The sequence below is a fragment of the Phalangium opilio genome, unplaced genomic scaffold, assembly GCF_054372755.1.
Source record: "Phalangium opilio isolate 3A_F unplaced genomic scaffold, DU_Popi_V2 ptg000032l_1, whole genome shotgun sequence".
Taxonomy (NCBI): domain Eukaryota; kingdom Metazoa; phylum Arthropoda; class Arachnida; order Opiliones; family Phalangiidae; genus Phalangium; species Phalangium opilio.
This window is the reverse complement of record NW_028324159.1, coordinates 3999539-4022024: the sequence shown is the minus strand read 5'-3', so window position 1 is coordinate 4022024 and position 22486 is coordinate 3999539. Positions and strand designations below refer to the sequence as shown.

The following is a 22486-nucleotide window of genomic DNA, read 5'->3' as shown; positions in this document are numbered from 1 at the left end:
TTCCGCACCCCATGAAACCACGGACAGATCCCCTTTCTTTTTGAATTTAGGGCGGGAGCTACGTCTCCCTTGGGATTTAGACATTGAAGAACCCATTCAGGACCCTGATGACCCTAGTCGTAGTAAGGCTTTAAAGGTTCTTAAGGAACAATTAGCATTCAGTAATGAATTGTCTAAGTTAGCAAAAGCTCACCAATAGAAATACTATGACCTCCGCCATGACCCTCTTGAGTTTGAGGTAGGAACATTAGTATGGATGGAAACGCATCCTTTATCAAGTACGACCGGTCAGCTTATGAAAAAGCTTAGTCCTAAATGGGCAGGTCCCTTTAAAATAGTAGCTAAACATTCTCCCGTAGTCTACGAGTTAGAAGATGCTAACTCAGGGCAGAATGTAGGAAAAGTTAACCAAGAACATCTTAAACTCTACTGGACTAACGTAGCTGTCTTCGATAACGCCGGAAATGCCCCCGCTTCTCAATCCGAAGTCGCAGATGAAATTGAACCTAGTCCTTCTACGGATGGTGGTAGCGCGCACCACCAACCTGAGGAGACTTCCTCAACTACTTCATCAGAATCATCATCATCTTCTACGTCACCGTCACCTCAGGACGGTGAGGAAGTCGATCAACCGATCATTCCTGCTATCCCAGATATCCCTCAAACCTCGACATCAAGTACACTAGAAGAACAAGCAGCGGATCAACAGATTCCTCCTGCAATTCCAGATGATTCACATCAACCTACAGACTCTGATAGTGAACCGGGCATGGCCCTTTTTGAAGACCCTCCTCTCCTTCTCCGTACTAACCACGATATGAGGGCTTTTTAGCTCAATCATCCCACTAACGATAGTCCACCTTCTGCGGCAGGGGAGGCTTCCCCGTCTGATCAGGAATCAGTCGCGGGAACTAAGCTACATACACCAACTTCGAGTTTTACGGAAGAAATCCTCACGCCGGAACACAAATCAACGTCTTCTGAAAAATCAGTATCGGAACCGGCGTTACACCATTCACCTTCTTCTGGCTTTTCGGAGGAGACTTTGGCTCCTAAACAGATTCCTCAATCGCAATCCCAATCGCTGCGTGCGTCTGACAGTTCATCGACCACGTTATCAGAGTCTATGAGAACTCCTAGATTAAACAGGGCTACTTTACCCGATAGTTATTTAGAACCTTTTCGATTGGTATGGCGACGAGAGGTATGTAAGAGGGCGACGGTTCAGCCCGGAGGTAATGAAGTCGATATATATTACCGACCTCCTGATAATAAACGATTACGGTCGAAATATGAGGTCCAAGTTTACCTCCAAAATAATAAGATCCCGAACCTAACCAAGGAACATTTCTGTTTTTCCCGAGAGCCAATCTCTGATTTCCCTTGGGAATTTATCTCCCAAGCAACTAAGAGAAACTACTAACAAACTATTATTTTTAGATGGCCGAAGGAGGACGAGAATTTACAAGACCTATTTATTTTGGAATGTTATCGATTGGGCGTGTTATCAAAACAGCATTGTCCAAAACGGCTTTTTCATAAACGCGTTTGCCATTATAGCCATTTCTCGTTTTAGCGCATTTTGATTACAGCGTTTATATCTTGAGCGTACGAAAGTACGCCTTTTCCAAAATATTGTTGTTTATCTTCATAAACTTCCCAAAATAATTTGCCTTTTCCAAAAAATTATATTTTATATTTACTTCCGATATAACAGTACTCCTTTTTGCATAATATTGTTCTTTGTCCTATATACTTAATATAATAGAGATATACATCCCTATCAATCACAGTTTGGGCGGTAGCAGCAACCGCTGTTTTGGGAAATAGCGCTGTATTGAGAAACGCGGAAACAGAAACCGCGGTTTTGCTTGTACGCGGTTTTGCAAACCGTTGTTTTGGGATCCGCTTTATTCCAAAACGCTCTTTTGAAAACCGCTCAACTACCCGTGAACCTTCAAAATTGGATTAATCCCAGGACATCTGTATCAAATATTCCAACTATTGTACTAACTGCGGCCAAGCCTCACATACACAACAAGACTGTTATTTCCCTAAGAGGGAGGAAGGGGAACCTCTCCGCTGTGTTGAATGCGGAAAACGTGACCATCTTTCCAAAAATTGCAAGACCCCTCCAGATGAGATACTTTTAGTATTAACAGTCGACCAAGACGAAAGGAGTTCCCTTATCAAAGAAGAAGAACCCGAACAAGGTCCTGTTACTGCCTTCAGGCGCCAAACGGATTCCGTCCAAAGTTCCCTAGTACCTTGGCCTCAACCTCCTGCTCGGTTCCCAGTCCCTCCTGCTCCCCGTCAATGGCGCCCATCGTTGGAGCTGGATGAGGAGGATGACCTCCATTGGGAGCGTTTTGGACGTCAGGTTGGACCCCGATGTCAATTCCAAAAATTCTTATTCCGGCGAAAGTTGAGGGGGCGAAACACTCTCTCATCTGGAATACTGTAGTCTGCTGGCGATGCAGAAAGACGTACCACCACGTCGTTTCAGACTGCCCAGGAGGGCGCAGCAAGGAATCGATTGCCAGACGAGAGGCCCGAAGAATTGCCCGATTGGCAAAGAAACATTCGCTTGATTGAAAAAAAAACCTTTGTGATAATCACCCCTGCCAAAACATTCAAGGTTCCTCGGGGTAACCTTTCTTTCTTTTTTTCATTTTTCTAGCTGTAATACGATAGTTCCTAAAGAGGGGAGATGTAGCATGGCTGCCAGATTCCTTGGAGTTTCTACTCCTTGGATCTGGCAAGGTATATATGCCTCCATGCTACATACTCCTCCTCCTTGTCAAATCGTTTGTGATTTTGATATAATTGTTAGTCAGTCACTAGTCAGCTTTAGAGAGAGCGGTCGTTTTTTGTTACATTAACTGTCAAGTGCATGGTTTAGACCGTTTAGTCGGGTTTATCCCTTTTGTTTCAATTAATAAAATAATAGAAGTTTTCTTCTATTTTTGGATTAAATTGTAAGTTGTCTTTAATTCATTTTTATGGCCCTCGGGAGAATCTCCCTATTTAGTAAATTTCTATTGAGGGTTACAATATGCCAAGTTGTTTGGCCGTAAAAAGAAGTGAGATCTAAAATACGGCCAAGTTATTATCTCCAGGTGAACCAACATTTTATTCGACTTAAAACTTCTCAAGAATGTTTTTCTGACTTGGCCATTATTAAATCAAATTGGTTAAATATTCTTGAATAGCCTTTGTGGTTAAACTTCCGTTTTTCACCTTCACGGGCGCAAAGAAGAGGTATTCCAAGAGTCAGATATCGACCACAATGATCATTATCGAAATGCACTGCCAAAGGCTGGCTGTTCTTTAGGCGGGTTATACTCCCCAACTTCCTGTTTAAATGAATAAAAAAGATGGCTGCCTTCGAATCGAAGTAGCTCGTAGAATTAATTACAATGCAGTTTGAAGATTTTATATTTAATTCTATGCGACTAATGTTTTTCAGAACTATATGTTTCAACCTTTTATAGTTTAATTTATTCGTTTTAACGTCACCGAAGCGAGAGAAACGTAAGTATTTTGAATAACAATTGTTTTTCATGATAATCGACCAAGGCTTAGGATTGTTTTCCTTACTGTTTCGCGTTATTAAATACATATTTTGCATTTTTAATTAAGGGGAATCATTCTTAAATGCATAGTTCCATTGTTAATTTAATTAAAATTGAAAAAAACTACATAATTTCAGATTTTTCTTAACTACGGAGCACTGAAAGCCGTTGCTTATTGCAGTTTCAACGAACATCAAGAAGATTACGAGTTAGTCATTACACCCCCCTTAAACAAGTCAAATTAACTCAAATAACGGTAAATAAACGTCATATTAATTGAAACTAATCTCATTATACCCGAAACTCCCGTCAGAACCTACTAACCTTGCATGTTTTAAAAGATCTTCATCCCCGTTCCGTTTCCACTGAAATTTGGTAAATAATTGTTATTATTATTGAAGCATATTGGTAGCGGCAATATTTAACACGATTGATAGCCACCATTGTCATTATGACTTGATGATAGGGGGTGGGGCGCAAGCCTTTCGCCTCAAAATCGTCTCTCAATGGAGTAGGCTGTCTATTTAGCGCAAAGAGACACGGTAGGTTCCTATTTGATGATAGACCAAGCCCCGCCCATACCTTACCTTATGTAGTTGTAAATAGACCAAGCCCCACCCATACCTTACCTTTTGTAGTTGTAAATAGACCAAGCCCCGCCCATACCTTACCTTTTGAAGTTGTAAATAGACCAAGCCCCGCCCATACCTTACCTTATGTAGTTGTAAATAGACCAAGCCCCGCCCATACCTTACCTTTTGTAGTTGTAAATAGACCAAGCCCCGCCCATACCTTACCTTTTGTAGTTGTAAATAGACCAAGCCCCGCCCATACCTCTGTAGTTTTAAATGCACCACGCCCCCAAGACTTCAACCCTCTTTAATTGGAAATGATGGAGCGCAATTAGTACTATGGTGGGCTTTATCTAGTTCAAGGACGCATGGGAGGTTCTTGTTTTCTGTTACACGATGAAGCCCCGCCCATAGCTTCTGTAGTTAGTACTAGACCTCGCCCCTAGATTGCCAGCCACTTTAATTGGAAACTATGAAGCGTTGTTAATGATTATTGTTTAAAAATTCCCTATTTCCCTCTTAAAGGGACACGAAATTGATTATGACACAGTCAATTAGAATAACGTCACAGACTTTTGCGAAATCATTATACTCATTTAATTCCAATTCTTGTTCTAAAGACTAAAATTGCAACCTCAAATTTTCAGAAAAGTTGCCAACTTATTGCGTTTCTCATCATTGGTATATTGCAAAAGAGACCCGAGCGTAGTTGAAGGAACACTCTAGACGAAGCTGAAAACTCTTTGAAAGGATGTAACGAGGTCGAAAAGGTTGGTATTTAAAGGGACACGAAATAGCGGTGACAAATATTTTAAGAGATATTATTTTTAGTTGTTTGTAATTATAGCAGAATTTCAAGTTAAGAATTAATGTTCAAATGTTGGAAATTAATCGAAATGAAAAAAAAGCAAATCATATTTTATTTCACGCAGTTTTTTTTGCAAACAAGGCTTCTCCGGTGAATTAGAATTATTTGAAATATGTCACAGACACCTGACTCCAAGATACAAAGACTACCCAAGGAATGAGATGGACAACATAGTCCTTGTTATTCACGAGATTGTAACGCCGATTCTCCCAAGTATTAGTTTTTCGAAATAAAACTAACCAAGCTTCTTTGAACCAAGACTTTCTTTGGTCACGTCCTTATCATTATTTTCAACTCGCTGATGCCTTCTTTTCAGACCATTTAATACAAGTACGGTGAGGTTTTTATTATTTTTAAAGTGTGCATAATAGCTTAACCGTTAATTTGAATATTCTTAAATTATTTCAGGTTTCCTTTTACAAAGGGTTTCACCGCAACACGATCCCAACCAGAAAATATGGGATATCCAGTTTTACCCACTAATCTTGAGATTGATAAAAATTTATGGAACATTAATCGTTATTTTAATTGTGTTTGTTTCAACCCCCCTAATATGAGCCTGATTCAATGAATTTATTATTAGATTAAATTTTAAGAAATTTTAAAATCGTAGAAATTTTCCGTTTTCTTGCAAAATAATGAATCTCAGTTTTCAATAAAATATTTAGAGTGAAAAGAGAACGTTGTAATTGTTTCGAGGTAATAAAAATCTTTAATTTCTAGGTAATTGAGGGATTTGCTTCATTTAATAAAAAGAAATCAACATTAGCTACTAGGGGGAATTAGGCAACGGAAAACGAGTCTGTGAATAGGAGACGTCTTCATGGGAGACATGGACGTCTCGTTGGTTATATCTATCAAAATAGCTAATATGAGAGGCTAAAAAAGCATTTCCGCGCTAAATCAAGGTAGGTTTCAAGTTTTAAAAGAGTTAAAACAGCCATAATTGGATCATGAAGCAGTACAGTAAGCAGACGACACGACAAGAGCAGCTTAGCTAGCAGCGATGATAAACGTATTTACAGCCCGCCTTAATTACAATCCGTAATTGTTGTCTGCAACGTAGTCTGCTAGCGTGGAGATTCCTGAAAAACACTTTAGTTTACTTATTTATCTATTTTAAATTAAACTGGATTGGCGAATTAAACTAATTACACTCGCGCTTGTTAATTGCTTACGTCTTTAAGGTTTATTTTTTATATTACCTCAAATTTCAATAAAATCATTTTACTGTTGAAAATCATTTTGATTTATTTACAGCCCTCTTAACTTTGATTTTTAAAATTACGCGAGTAACGCGATGTCTGAATCGTCGTCTGCTAGGAAAGTGTTTCCCGAAAAACGTTTAATATTTTTAATTAAGTGTCTAAAGTTAAAATAAAATAAATATTTCAGATTTCTAAAGTGAATTCTTTTTACAATTCGTTGATTATTAACAGATTTAGTTTTATATTTTGTCTATATTTTACAAAGGTTGTTTAACAGACCTTGACGTAACGCTATTACTGAGGTTAATGAATATTAACTAGTTCAATTTAAATTATATTTTAACTCATTTATTGAATTATTACAAATATTCGACTCATTTATTGAATTATTACAAATATTCCAAGGGCCTAGTTTTGTTTTCAAAGCCTAATAGACAGCGGACGCTTAGATTTGGAGCTTTGAATGTAGAAATGTTCAAGGAAGGTGCAAATTATTAATTAACAATTGATTTTTAACTATGTACCATGTTGTATATAAAATATTAAGCGACACTAACCTTTCTCATCCGTGTATTTTCAATGGGATCCCTTTAACTTTGAAACTCAGAAAGATGAGAATCAAATAATCAGAGTAAATAAAACACAGAATATATATGTTTTTTTTAATCAGGAAATAGTTCATTTTCGCAATACTTAATTGCTTTTCATTTTTGGTAGATGTTTTTCACTTTTTGGTTTAAGTTTTATAAAGAACAAGATTCATACATTAAATAAGAACCAATTTTATCATAAATGTTGGTCCCATTTTTACAAATCACTTCTAAGGTTCTGTAATTATAATTACAAATTTTTGTTTGTTAAGAAGTAATAATATACAGTTAACGCATTAATTCTTATATACATAGTTAACACAAAAGTGTGATATTTGAAAATCTTTACAGTTTCTTCATTGTTATCAAAATTGAAGTATTTTGTCACTTAGTATAAATTTTAATAAGATAAATATGAAAACAGGCAGTTGTATTTTAAGTCAAACAAATTTTTGGTGTAAATATCAGTATTAAAATTCATAAAATAACAGTTAATTTTTAAGAACTACAAAAACATCTATCAGAATCAAAAATCATATGATAGTGCACATGCTGCACCTTCTAACCAAAGACTACAATGTATGAAAATATCACGTTATTTTTGGTAACTATCACAAATTAAATGTCTGAAGTGCGTGTTGAAGACTTCATTGTCTGAAGTTTAAATAGTATTTATGAATATTATACAAATTTAAGTCACTAAAATATAACACTTAATTGTACCACTCTTAATAATTTAATATAAATATATATATTGATTGACAAACCAACAAAATTTCATAGTTTGGTTTTAAAACAAAGTGCAAATGAGCATGGAAGCACAGTACTTTTCTTCTACCCCAATTTCATGAAAACATTTTATAGCCTATTTTTTGGATTCGTTGACCAACCATAAATATAACTTACAATGACGCATAAAATTTTCTTGAGTCATGTACGACAAGGAATTTTTTATTCTTTGTAAGCTGGCATTGATTTGCTCGTTGATTTGAGAGTTGATACTCTTATATTTATTGTATTTATCTAAACAATATCCTACAGAGCAGCCTAGAATTTAGTTGTGATTAGAAAATTAGTTGCAAATGAAATTTAGAAGTATAAATACCAGTATGATTTTTCCAGTGAAGCCTATCAATCAGAAATTTAGTGTTCTTAAAAAGCATTGGTTCTCTATTTAGGCAGTATTTATGCAAGGCACAAGCGTGATCATAGATAACAGCACTGGGCACTAAAATAAAATTATAAATACCACTGCGCAATTATGACAATTGAATTTTTAATTACTTTGTGCAAAACGTGTCGTTAATATGGTGAAGGGAACATCCACGCATTCACAACTTGGCATCACTTGGAAACCATAGCAGACACCTGACAAAAATGTTACAATCAAAATAATTTTAGATGGAAGTTTTAATATGTAACAGTTATTACCATGTCCACAATAGAGCGTGAAAACGCCTGGTAAAAGTATTGGGTGGCCACTAAATGTTTTATTGCAGGCACTAGGGTTTTTCCTTGTATTTTTATCCGCAGCATAGTTCTGTCTTCCGCAAAGCAACTGGAGTGATGGAAAGTGAGTCACTTTTTCTAAATTCGCGTCTAGATCTGTTAGGGGCTGCTGTAGACGATGAGAAACGTATTGGGTCTCAAAAGGCTTAAGGCTATAAGATATGAGAATTCGAATCAGGGGCCTCATAAATATAGGAAAATTTCCTTCAGATGATAGGTTCAAAAATTCTGCCAGTAACGGAGCGTGTTCACTTAAAATTTTCATTAGCTTCACGTCATCTTGGATTTTAACACCATCAATTGCCGATTTCAGAGCGTTTATACAGTCATCAGTTGGGAAAATAGTGGCACATATTGGGGAGTCTTTAGCTAACACACCAACAACATTTTTGTAAACAGTTTTACAATAAACTGCACCCGTTTCTTTGTCAAGAACTGTAACTGACGTAACAAAATCAAAAAGTTCAGGAGTGTTACGAATTCCATTTTTTAAATCGAGATACTGAGTCGAAACCATAGGACTTGACTTGGTTGAGTTTCCAAACAAATCCAACAACTTTCTAGTTTTAGAATTGGAAATGAATACTCTTTCTTGGAACCTAGTATAAACATTATCAAAACACTGTCAGTTAATTTGAAAAGGAAAAAAAGTTAAACCAATATAAGTCATTTCCTTCAAAGCCCCTTAGGTATTTTTATCGCTACTTTTTAAGATTTTTAAAACAATGCTTCATACCTTTTTAGATAACCATAAAAAAATTTGAACTACAACTTTAATTGGGACAATCTCCATAAATCAACACTACCTTTACGGCCAAGTTGGGAACCCACAATTTAAAATACAAGCCGAACCATAAAAATTAATGAAAGTGATTAAAAATGATAGGTACGTCGAGTTGGATGTCCAACAGTTTATCCATGGTTTATCAGTCAAAATATTTCAAAGCTATGTTTTAAAACCTTAAAGCGAAGCGCGGGTCTAGCGGATCCCCTACAAGTTGACTTTCCCTACGAACTCCAGTTTTGGCTTGGCGAAGGCAGGAGTCATTTGTAGGCGGGATTTATAAGTTTACTTATAAATCCCGCCCACTAGCCTTTGGCAAGCCAAAACTGGAGTACAGGGGGAAAGTCGTCTTGTAGGGGACCCGCTAGACCCGCGCTTTGCTGTAATGCAAAAGGGGTCCAAAACTGAATCAAACTATCTTCTACTTAGGCATGTGTAAATGCTCTAAAAGGTTCGAGTACTCAAAGTGATTTTTGAAAAGCTCGATAAGTTTTTGAGCCTTGGCCCAAAGCGAGATAGCTAAATTTGAGTTCCCAATACCAACAATATCTCAGAAATCCTGGATGCACAAAATCCTACTTATTCGATCTGCGCAGGTTTTTAAGTAAGCTTAATTCTTATTGGCTCTTGAAATGGCGTGACACTGAACTAGGTCCGATATATAAGACGACTCTTGATTGGCTCTTATAGTTTGAGTTATTCGTAGCATGCGTTATGCAAAACAAAGAAATTATTTCATCATTGTAAGTTAGCCGCGTTGTTGTAGGAAATTTGCCCCATTTTTCTTGCTGGTTTGCGATTTGGTGGTAGAAAGTCCTTTGTTGTGGGCGTAGCGGTGAAGCTTCAGGAATAATGTTGAGTTTTATCTGTTTATGAAATTTGTTTCAAAGTAGAATGTAAAACTTAGCGTAACCCAGAATGTAAAACTTAGCATAAAGTAGAAATTCTAGTTTATGCTAAGTTTTAAATTCTAATTTAGTTTATTTAAAACTCAACATTAAAAAGTTAAAGATACCAGAATAATCAAAAGTCGTCTTATTTAAAAAGAATATTAAGGCTAGAAATCCGATTGGAAATTGCACAGAATAGCTTCTGGTAGCAGGTCTCTTTTGTTTTTATGTTTGATTTATGTAAAATTGGATGAAAAAATGGTGAAAAAATATACTGTCGCAAACAATTATTTTAAAAGTTACGAGTGTTTAATACTTTGGCTTACGCAAAGGCTTAGAGATGCATACCGCCCGTTACAAAAGCAATAGTAAGTAGAGAAGGACCAAACACGCACTGGAGTCAGGAATTAAGTTCTATGCAGACGAAAATAACGAAACGCAACCTAACCTAGTGAGATACTTTTTTCCGTGGCGCGCTAGTAGCAGACGACATGGAGCTCTAAGCATTCTCGTAAGCCAAAGTTTTAAACTCATGTAACTTTTTAAATAATTATTTGCGCTGAAAAATGTTTGCACCATAATTTTTTTCATCCCATTTTACATAAAATAATCATAAATACAAATGTGACCTGCTACCAGGAGCTATTTCGAAATATGTCCATCCGATTTTAGAAAGCTCGATAAGGCGCAAAATCCGATTTTTCACTAACTTGAAAGCTTGATAATAAAGGAAAGTCGATTTTTGACTAAACCTGAAAGCTCGAGAGCTCGATAACATAATCAAAGGTCAGCTCAATAAGAAAACATTTTCAAGGCTCAAGCTTGGCTAGAAACTGAAAGTTCAGGGCTCGCCCACCCCTACTTCTACTATAACTAAGATACTCATCTCCCACGAACAGGTTCCGTTTTCGTCTCAGTTTCTTCCCGCAGAAAAACTTCCCAGTCAAGAAACTTCCGTCGAAAAGAAACGGTGGTCCCATCACAAAGTATAACTTCTGGTTGTGCAAGGCACACATCACAAGAGAATCCAGAGTCATAATCTATGTCCAGTAAATACAGGAAATGATGCCATCCAGATCGATATTTTTGGTATGATAATTCTTTTCTCGCTTCGGTATAACCGCTATCTTCTAACAATGCAGTGTAAATCATGTAGGAACTATAAAGGGAATTTCTAAAACGGAACAAATTTTCTTAAATATTTCGGCAATAAAAAATAATGAAAAACATCATTACCGTCCAAGTTGAAATTCTCTTAAAAAACGACGATAAATAAAATGACTAACACAATATGTGCCCATATTTAAAATTCCATCATCCCTTCCATCGTATTTTATAAACTCCCCACATGTGCATGTAACAAATGGAGCTAAAAGTTTGGAATATTATTAGTACGAAAAATCATCTAGAGTTCTTATTTTGCTACGTTTACCTGATATTTTAGCTATTTTAGTTGGCAGAAAAAGAGGCAAATCTTTAAAAACGCACGTAGCTTCTAAAACAAAATAAAATATATTTATGAATACGGATCGAATTAATAGAGTAATTTCAATAGACATGGGAGGGAACCGCGTAGGGGGCAGGGCTGGAAATAAGCACAGGACACTGCACAGTGTCCAATAAAATTTTAAAATGTCCCGTAATTTTTTTTTTAACTAAGGGGGTCTTTGGACGGTTGACAAGTAAATTTTTCGTAAGTTTTGATAGCTTGACGATGAAGATGCCATATTTTCGCACATTCCAGTGGACAATGTCCTATAAATTTTCCAGTCAAAGGGCGTATCACTGGACACATGTCTTATAAATTTTCAAGTCAAAGGGCGTATCACTGGACACATGTCCTATAAGAAATTTTTCTTATTTCCGGCCCTAGTAGGGGTTTGCTTTATAATACAGAATAGTATTGCAATGGTTTCGCCCTCCGACCCGTTGCAGACGACGGAGAGCTGAACTTTGCACTTTCCCATTTTTGGAAAATATGTTCAGGCCATATGCTTCAGCCCTCCGCTGTCAACGTCACTTCCCCCTTCCTTTTTCTATCTCGAGTCTCGATCCGAGATTACTTCTTTAGAGACGCCAATTCAAGATAGAGAGATTCTTATGACTGCCGAGGAGCACAGTCGCTCCCCGCAGATTAACATGAAATTATGAAACACGTTATATTTTTGTCGCGATCTCCCAGAGAGGAACGCGCCAGTTATTTTGAAATTTTTGCATCTTTTTGACCTCGAATAAAGAATCGTTCACTCAGTAACATGAGTACAAGCAATTTCTCTAATTGAGATTCTGAGACTGAACGAATTAGTCTGATTAGGCATAAAAATTTAGACTTAACGTTGTCACGAGGTCGCCCGAATATTTGTAGGGCTGACTAACGTCCTGTAACGGAATCCCCTAAACGACCAGCCAGGATTTAATTATAAGTGGGCATTCGGTTACAATATATAGGGGGTATGTCACCAAGGTTGCAAGATATGGAAAATTAATTATTCTATGTCTTAATAAATCCCAAAACAAATTGGTTTGGTTAAAGCCAAGTGTAACGTTATACCCGTTTTTGACTGCCTTGTTTGATTCAACAAGATTTTATACAAAATTAAGAAAAGAGTTTGGCAAGATGGTATTTGAGTTGACACAACTTACCAGCTGCTACGCAACAAGGCGATGGTGATAAGGGAACGAACTTATCTTCTTTTAAATGAATGCCATCCTTGCAAAGGACTTTCTGGTGGTCTGTCAGGGCATACTTTATTTTTAGGGCACTCACTGGCTTACGAGAGTAAGGAATGCCAGGTTGTAAGACAGCATACTCCTCCTCTTCCACCATATTTCCGCAAACTTCATTTGATTCTGCCATGAGTCTCAGAGCAGCAGTGTGTTTGCATGTAGTTTTTCCAAAACGGCAGTTCATGCACGTAATTTTTCCATTCATCATAGCCACTATACCAAAACTTTTCGATTCAGCTATAACGCAAACACCTTGGCAAAATGGGACCTCAAGCACCAGGTTTAAATCCACTTCAAGTTCTGTTAAAAATTATTATTAAGAAAGTGATTGTAACAATTCCACTCAGTGCAATTATTTTCATTTAAACAGTAATATGTATAATTAAAAGGTAGTAATGAAAAATGGTTTATCTTTAATTCAATGCATCCCAGTGAACTTCAGGGGTTAAAACACTTCCAAAATTCTATCAATTAAATCTCGCTTTAAAGCATAGCGCGGCTCTATAGTGGCTCCCCTACAATTGTACTTTCCTTGCTAACTCCTTTCTTGGCTTGGGAACGCTAGAAGCATTTGTGGGAGGGATTTATACATGCACTTGCCTTTGCCAAGCCAAACCAAATCCGTAGTTCAGGAGGAACGTCCCCCTTATAGGTGATCCACTGAAGTTGCGCTATGCTTCAAGTTATTTTTTCTTGGTTCTATAAATTATGTGCTTTTCTTATTTAAAATTGTGTAAAGTTAAACAGAATTGGCCTAAATCAAGTGTCTAGCAGGGAAACCACTGAAATTGCACTGATTATTCATTGCACTAAATATTCAGCATAGATGCGTATTAACACATATACATTACTTCACTATATGAGCATCCGAAATGGCATGAAATCTATAATTACCTTGTTCAATGAAATTCTCTGCAAGTACTCCACGATCATTCAGAAACTTATTAATTAATGGTTCAGCAGCTTTCACGTGAATGCAGTAATCAATATGTGACAAAAATTCTAGAAATATTTACATATAAGTACGAACACAAATATTTTAACAATAAAACTAAAGATCTTAAATATACCATCATAGGTATTGATTGTTACTTCAGATGTTAATGTCACCAAATCTAGATCATCACCTTTACATGAACAAGTATATACTAAGTGTGAGCAATCGGTGAAAACTTTAGGGATGATCTTTATGAAAAAGGTTTGCTTCACCTATAAGAAAGCAATGAAAAATATTTTTATTTAGGCTAATTTGTTGTTGTGAATAAGGATGATGGGGGAGGATGCGAAATTAATGTTCCCAATCCGTAATGCATTGCTCCCACAAATCTGATAATCCATTATCTATAACAATAGCCTTAGGTGTTTTGCCTAACAACACGATCTAGGTGTTTACAAAAAAAATTTAATTCGACATTTGATATCCTCCCCCAACTCTTTGCTACGAGTTAGGGTTGGAAATAAGAAATTAATCTGGGCTATACAGTTCCCTAAAATAGTAAACGTAATTAAAGTTAGAAACTTAGCTTTTTAATTAAAAATTTTTATAAACCATAGATTTAAAGCCCGAAATATAATTAAAGTGCAGTTAGGCTAAGTGAGAATAGTTAAGTGGTGAAATTGAGTTACTATAAGGCAAAAGAACGGTAAGAACCCGTCAAAAGAAGGCTTACTCAAAGGATGAAAAAGTTCAGAATGCAAACTCACATTGATACACTTTAAATTGAAGTCGAAACCACCAACCACAAACACACGATAATCATTGGAACAAGGTAGGATGGCCTGTTTTCGGGCCAGTTCGGCTTGATAAACTAACACATCTTCCATCTAGAAATATGCATTGCATTAACAAATTCATTAGCGTTTTCAATGGAGAACGAAATGGGCAGACAACCACATTTCTATCGTTTTAGATTGCTAAAATAACGCCAAAACTACTAGCAAGATTTACCAAACTCAAATTAACTTGTAAAAATCGTTTAGCCAATTACCAACAACAATTCGCTTTTGCCAAATTAATTTTTTGGAAAAGCCTTACGCCCTCCCTCCTGTAACGCCGGAAGGAAACGCGCTTCGCCCAAATTAAGTTCTCCGCACTGGCGGACCACCAAGGCTCACGACAAAGTCCAGAGCGTTTGGGTACCGGACCAATAATAAGGGGAACCATGTCTGTCTGAGCAGCAAGAACATGAGCCACGATGAGCTCGACTATTGTATTTACGATGGAAGCCAGGCGCACACGATACCACTCCTTGTTTAGTAGACTGTGTTCGTACAAAATTTACGAACCCAGGTAGAGCAGCCTGAAAAAGCTCGTAGTCACCGCGACCATACGCGAAACGGTCAGGAGGTAAACACCGAGTTGGCAAGACAATGTTGAGTGTTAACTCAAAGGTTACGACATCATGGTCCGCCTTACCCAAAAGGGGTAAATTGTTAAGCCCATTCGCCATATCCCATTCAAAGGTAAAGACTAAATCCTGAATTGAAGAAGAGTATATGGAACTCACCAAAAATGTTAATGTTTGAGTAACTATCGGTACCGTTTCATCACTATGTTCCGTATCTGTCAAGAGAAAAAAATACACATATTTTACGTTATGAACTAATAAAAATTTTAGGGAAAAAAATATTGAACATAATCAGGCGATTTAACTTTGGTCACATTGATTACTCACTCACCCAGGAGACTGACAAACGTAGGTATATTTTGCTCAAAGTAATAATGTTTTAGTAATCTTAGACAAATCTGTTACTCTCGTTTTGGATTATTTTTGAAATTTAAGTAATCCAACAATTCACAAGAAAACCGATTAAATTGGAAAAAATTTGACTTACGTGTTGTAAGTAATTTATCAGTTGCTGATACTTCAACAAGTTCATCTTAAAAGAATATAGAAACATACCATTAATGAACATCACAAAAAATTAAGCCTAAAACTTTTCATAAGCATTTTGGTGATATATTACTTACTCTTAGAGGCTCCAGTTGCTGATTTGGAATTGGATCTATGCCTCTTAGACTTTCTAACTTTAAGTTCTTTCAGACCATGTTTTCCAGGAATTAATAGCGGTTTTGAGTCTTCAGGCGCTGTGGATAAATTGAGCTCATGCTGATATGGTTTACTCCATGTTGAAACATACTCTATTTAATAATACATAATGTAATATAGAAATATAATAATAATATAAATATAATAATATAATAGAAAATATACAAACTTCTTGGAGCTTCAATTATGGCAACAGAAGATTCTACTTTTTCTACGTTGTCATAAGGTCCAGGCAAAACATCTAAAAGAAAAGGGATTGAATAGGCTACTTTGATTTAACTGCCGAGTAAAGGCCCAAGCACTGCTTTTTCCAACCATTATCCACATTTTCATTATCTTTATCAAGAGAATTTTATTCGCTGTTTTAGACTATGCATAATTTCATTCAATGGGGTTCCTTTATTCCCCTTCTCCGTGTAGTGCTGCCAACCTCTTCTGGTTGTATAAAGTAACTAAAATATCATTTTTTTTTGGAAAAGGTGCCACCAATCAAGCTAATCAGCAATAATTTGGAAAAGGTAGAAATATTTCCGGGTAAAAACATATCAAATTTATTAAAAATTAGAAAAAAAGGGGAAATATATTAAGTTGATAAAAATTCATAATAGCAAAAACAGGGGCACATTTAGCCACTCTCAAAATATGAACTTTTAAAATTGATTTCAGATTAACTATTGCTTAGATGAGTTTTCCTAGTAGTGGGGAAATTCTGGACTTTTGTCGCTGCCTGCGTTAATCAAGGCCGCTGCGCGTTACTTTCGATGGGGGCGGCTTTAAAGAAACGCCACTTCTAATTTCCTCCCTAATCTGACACGAGATGGCATCGCGAACTGGACCGAAACGCGCGCGAAAGTGAGTATTTAAAATTCCAAGGGCGAGAAAAATAACCATTTCAATCCCATCACTCAGGCTAATAGCGCTCTCGGGTGAGAGAATTCGGCAACTGAAATTGGCAAACGAAAAGCAAAAATCTGCGACGCGCACAGACATTTATTAACGTAGACAGCACTTTTGTACTAGGCCTACGAAACCTGGGTTGGGGGGAGGGGTGTTCACTCATTTCGTAAAAAGATCGCGAATTTTCCCAGAAATGAGTCATACAATGACTATTTCCACACCCCAGATTTAAAAAAAACTATTTTTGTACTTCATTAACATTTTAAGGATCTTAACGTCTCAATGTGGTTCATCTCCAAATTACCATGGAGGAAGGATACGAGCTATGGGCTCTATAGGAGAGGCCAACTAATAGGCGCGCGAGAAGCCAAAAAGGGTCCAGGGTGACCACAACAAAGCCTTGAAAAAAATATAGGAAAATAGGAAATTTTCAATTGATTTATGGGAAAATATAGGAGATGTTTCATTAAAAAATAGGAAAATATAGGATATTTGCCATTGAAAAAATAGGAAAATATAGGATATTTGCCATTGAAAAAATAGGAAAATATAGGATATTTGCCATTGAAAAAATAGGAAAATATAGGTTTCAAGTGATTTGGAATTAATAAGACAGGATTTTCAAAACAAACTGAAACACTAATAAACAATTCAATTTAAAAAGATAAAATAAAATTCGTTAGCCAGATACCTCATCGAAATGGCACCCGGGGGCCGAGATAATGTGCGCCCGCTTAAGTCAGGAAAAAAAAAAGGAACAGCAAATGTTGCTAAGGCTTGCTTAATTACTCGGTCCCTGTTTGTCGTAGCCCTTATTTTTTAGTATGGTTGGATGGGGGACAAATTGGACTATAATATACTCAAAAGACATCCCCGTATCTCTAGTAGAAACAGAGTTATGAGCCTCCAAAGTTGGGTGTAATGCTATTCCTATGGAGTGTATGTTTTTGAACATTTTCTCAATTACTCGGCAAATTTTTACTCGATCCCCAAGTTTTTAGTATGGTTTGATGGGGAACTCAATGCGCCCCAACAACCCTTGTGCTCGAGAGCCAGTGCCCCTCGGCCTCCCCTTTAATCTGGCCCTGACTAAACTAAAACCACCATCTGAAGCAGACGACAAGATTTTTTTAACTCTATTTTTTCCCGTTTCCCCATACATTTTTCATGGAGTAATTTTATCGTAGTGAGAATTATGTTTCCTGAAAAGTGCCTTACATTGCAGCTAATAGCTCCATGGTGGCAGGCTGGCAGCATGGATTACTAATACAAGCTAAACGTTAGCTTGTATTATTAATCCTTGGTGGCAGAAATGTAAAACTGCATTCATGTCTGTCACACTTCAAAATTTTTGAGTGACATCTACTAAAAACAACAGTGAGCGCGCGCAAAATGTGAAAAGATTTCGAAAAATAGGAAAATATAGGAAAATTGTCTAAATTATAGGAACTTATAGGAAGGTATCGAAAAAATAGGAAAAATTATAAAATATAGGAATTGTGGTCACCCTGAGGGTCACGGTGGCGCCGCCAGACGGCGAGTAAAGTAACTAAAGTTCAAACAAATTATTGCTCTATAACGTGTAAAAAACAGGTATTTTTGGGAAATCGGAAAAAAGACAAATTTCTAGCATTTCCTTTATTATTTTTGCAGTTAGGAGCGCTGCAATCAATTATTAACCACATGTTTCGATTTGTTGTTCCCGACATGGTTTTGAATTTGTATTAAAACTTTAGTTACTCGCCGTCTGGCGGCGCCACAGTGTCCCTTTTTGGCTTCTCGCGCGCCTATTAGTTGGCTTCTCCTATAGAGCCCATAGCTCGTATCCTTCCTCCATGAAATTACTGTACTACCTTATTAGGCAGTTTATTTGATTTAAGCTTTCAAGCCAAGGTCTAACCTTATTTCCCCTAAGCCTCGGCTTCTTATTCGTGTGAGCTTAAATAAATTTATGGCAGGGAGTTGAGACACAATGTAACCAGCGAACTAACGCAGTTATAACATAGCCATGGATAAAGAATATGCGTGCGGGAATTTGTTTCCACGGTATAGGATAGGCAACTCCTTATCTCCGACGACAGCTTATTCTGTATATACTCTGTTACAATATCAGTTGTCATCACGCACAAACCTAGGTCTCTATGTAACCTAGCTTTCTAAGTGTTCTCAAGAGACGAAAAACTTCAGGATCATCAGGATTTAAAATATCCGCGAGCTTTTTAGCTCGAGTGCACGGACCTCTAGGCCTTGCTTTCAAATACGTGTATTAGGCTGTAGGCAATTTCACACGTATTTGAAACCAAGGCCTAGAGGTCCGTGTACTCGAGCTAAAAAACCCGTGGATATTTTAAATCCTGATGATCCTGAAGTTGACAGCACGCACAAAGCTACACTGCTTGGACCATAAATGTATAAAATGCTTAAGAGGCTCACCGGCATCTTCCATAACTGATTTTCTCTAAGAGGTTTTAATGCAAGCCTATGACAAATCTGTCTCCAAGGAGTCCAAGCGGATAAAGTGTACCACCAAGCTTGCTTGAAGACTGCAAAATAACAAAATTAACGTTAGTTAAATGATAATTTATATGAACTTTATCAAGAAACATTATTTGCGATGATCTTTAGACAATGCTACCAGGGATGTTTGGTATATCGACACTCTATAGGGATCGGCCTCTTTTGATAAAAGGTGGGGTAAGAAACCGACCAGTCGAAAATATCGGACTCCTGGTGGCGGGGAGAAGCGTAATTATATTCATGACGTAAATTTGGGAGAAATTGTAACTCAAGGAGAAGATGATTTAATGATTGGTTGAAATAAAGGCGCAGAATATGGAAGATCTTTTTACAAAAATTTTTGCTCAATTTCAACGACCATAGGGTTGACACTGAATTTTCAGAAACAAATTCCCCGACTTTTCCGTGACCTTTTTCTGAGATTTTCCCTGATCTTTTTAGGCCGAAAGTATAAATGTTTACAGCACGTTTTAAGTGCTTATAATTAAATAGACTCTCTACATTAAGTTTTGCAATGTATTTGTTGCACCAAAATGATTAAGAAACATTTTAACTATAAATAACAGTCGATTTTTTTGAAAACAATTCTAGACAGCATTTTTAAGGATTGCTCTAGAGTTTTCTGTGTTAAGAGATAATGTCAGGAGAAACTTACATTACTCTTTCAATAAAGACTTATCCACAGAAATTTTAGCCCACTGAAATAAAATTCCCTGACTTTGCTGAAATTTTTAATTCCCTGACTTTTCCCTGACCTTTTCGACCCATTTTCAAATTTCTTGACTTGTTGTAAATCCTGAATCCTAAACCTAAATAAAAAATTAAACAAACCTAATATAATTGCAGTAGATATTCAAGTTCAGCACCCACAATCTTTTTTGGTCCTAGCTTGACTATAAACGGAGCTAAAAATATATAAAAAGTAATCAGAAACAACCTGATTTGTTTGTCACAAAATTTCTTGGTTAATAAAAATAATTAAACTTTTTATAAAACCATTTAGCCAACTTCATTTCGACTAAATCCTTAAGTTAGAGAATAAACTCTTATGTTTGACTCACCAGTTAAAATCTTCCCAAAATCGGTTTTACTTGGTGCAGGGCTTCGTGACTAATACTTATTGAGCCCAGCCCAGGTTAAGATTGTGCTCTTTGAATGGTCACAATAAACACAACAGAAATACAATGGGGAGGTGGGATTAGTCAGGTCGCCATCTAATCGGCTCTAGAGGCAACAAAAAATGTATGAAGTAAAATTCAACATAAAATAAAAACCATGTCTATAAACTAATAGACCCTAAATAGGGCCTTGGAAATTGGAATAGGGACTTGGCAATTCGGGCTTAACTCCGCCCCCAGCGCCATTATGGTATGTTTTTTTTAACAGAATGAAAGCTATATAAGCCCCTCCTCTTGGTATGTTTTTTAGCACTAGTGGAAGGTAGCCTGACATTGCATGACACTCGGAGACAATATAAAAACGTTAGCTGAATGGCGACAGGGGGTGGAAAGTCCGTTGGTAATCCACCTTATTCCCTTTCGCTGGAAGTTAGGCTTAGCTCGGGATTCATGGGGGTGAGTAGCGGGAAGAAATTGGTCTGTCGGGCAGAAATTGGTCTGTCGGGAAGAAATTGGTCTGTCGTCCGCTACAGTACATATTTTCGGCTATGTAGCAGACGACAGACCAATTTCTTCCCACTAAGTAGTACTCACCCCCATGAATCCCGAGCTAAGCCTAACTTCCAGCGAAAGGGAATAAGGTGGATTAAAATGCTAGCTTAAGTAAAGTTTTCCCAAACTGAATAATTGTCTAAGATATACGGCCTTTACACGCTCAATATTTTGTGCAATTTTGAAGAATATCACCTGTGCTCCCAAACTTTATAAATCATATACCAAAAGCAAGCTTAAGCCTTCCTCTATTCATTGCACACCATTATAATGAGCCCAAACAATCACCTGCTCTTCCAAACTTAATAAATCATATACGAAATGAAAGCTTACGCCTTCCTCTATAGAGTAATATCGGTAGAGAGGGGGAGTGAACTGTGTATCCCCTTCGTTGGAGGCAACTTTGTATTAGAGAATACTATTTGCCCATGGAAGGAAGGATATCACTAAGGTAAGAGATAGAGGGTTATGACGTTGCCGTATATGGGAAAGATATTACTCTATTCTTTGCACACAATTATAGTGAGCGCAAACAATAATTAACATTAAAAAACTAATTATATATATAGCAGTGCCAAAGGCTTTGCTGGGACGCGCTGTGATGATACACGCAGCGGCGCCGCACTTAACCAAACTTAACCAAACCAAACCTAACCTAAAATAACGTGTAAATAATGTAAAAATAAATTGAATTTTGTTAAAATTAGTAAAAAATTACCTTAAATCATAAATTTTAGGTTAGGTGAGGTTAGGTTAGGTGTCAAACAATTGGTATATGATTTATGAAGTTTGGAAGAGCAGGGACTATAGGGACTTGGCAGTACTACGTCATGCAACGTCAGGCTACCTTCCGCTAGTGCTAAAAAACATACCAGGAGGAGGGGCTTATATAGCTTGGATTCTGTTAAAAAAACATACCATAATGGCGCTGGGGGCGGAGTTAAGCCCGAATTGCCAAGTCCCTATTCTTAAATTTTGCCAAGGCATAATGTACAGAAAGTATCATTTTTGGTGAAAATAAATGTACTCACACAATCAGAACTGGCGGGTTTCAACGGTCCATCGTTAAGCGCTAAGAACTTGAGAACCAACTTCACCGTCGGAGACGGAGAGATAAGGTTTCCCACAGTTCAGTTCAAACAGTTCAGTTTTCGGTTCAGTTCAGTTATTTTCGGTTTCAGTTTAGGGACTAAACTGATTTGATTGCTTCAGTTCAGTTTCAGTTTGCACATCTCCAAACTGATCAGTTTTCAGTTCGGTTCGGTTTATTTCTTAAACTGAACTGAATCGATGGTTAAGTACTCTTTCGATCTATCGCGAGAAACGATATCAATACGTTCCCGCAAACATTAGTAGAACAATAGAAAACTGGCATCGTTTAGTATTGCATGCTGTATGATATTTTGGGGGATGTGTCGCCTAAAGTTACCTTATTAGAGTCGCGTATATTTCATCATTTATGTCGCGTATATTTAATTATGCATAGAAATAAGCAATTAATTTAAGTCCCGTGATTAGCTGGGACCGTCTGCAGAGAGACACAGGCTAAAAGAATACCAATAATTAGTAACTAAAAAGGGTATCATATCGTAGATATTGAATTTCTGATCCATGGTATTTTAATATTTC

The 22486-nt window shown here is 36.9% G+C and overlaps 1 protein-coding gene and 1 long non-coding RNA gene across 11 annotated transcripts; one reads left to right on the top strand and one right to left on the bottom strand.

Moving 5' to 3' along the window:
- Nucleotides 1-3258: 3258 nt before the first annotated feature.
- Nucleotides 3259-5742, top strand: LOC149685326 (uncharacterized). Of its 3 annotated transcripts, none has more exons than XR_016383998.1 (5): nt 3259-3534; nt 3713-3831; nt 3977-4117; nt 4795-5345; nt 5424-5742. It is a non-coding gene; the product is annotated as an uncharacterized LOC149685326 (long non-coding RNA). The 3 variants fall into 3 exon arrangements; XR_016383999.1 differs by having other exon boundaries at nt 4795-5350; XR_016384000.1 differs by having other exon boundaries at nt 4768-5345.
- Nucleotides 5743-6870: 1128 nt separating this feature from the next.
- LOC149685325 (uncharacterized) lies at nt 6871-21972 on the bottom strand. 8 transcript variants are annotated; one of them, XM_089870920.1, is made up of 19 exons: nt 21889-21972; nt 20249-20411; nt 20019-20092; nt 19104-19213; nt 15943-16014; nt 15695-15865; nt 15559-15603; nt 15231-15286; nt 14428-14547; nt 13794-13932; nt 13618-13725; nt 12640-13023; nt 11429-11491; nt 11233-11365; nt 10883-11170; nt 8245-8924; nt 8098-8181; nt 7919-8041; nt 6871-7860 (listed from the first exon to the last, which is right to left on the bottom strand). In XM_089870920.1, exons 4-19 carry the CDS (start codon nt 19114-19116, stop codon nt 7679-7681), a joined length of 2661 nt encoding a protein of 886 aa, XP_089727046.1. In that variant the 5' UTR covers nt 19117-19213; nt 20019-20092; nt 20249-20411; nt 21889-21972; the 3' UTR covers nt 6871-7678. The 8 variants fall into 8 exon arrangements, with proteins under 8 accessions (XP_089727046.1, XP_089727042.1, XP_089727045.1 ...); XM_089870916.1 differs by having other exon boundaries at nt 8098-8924; XM_089870919.1 differs by having other exon boundaries at nt 8098-8924; nt 12640-12975.
- Nucleotides 21973-22486: the final 514 nt, after the last annotated feature.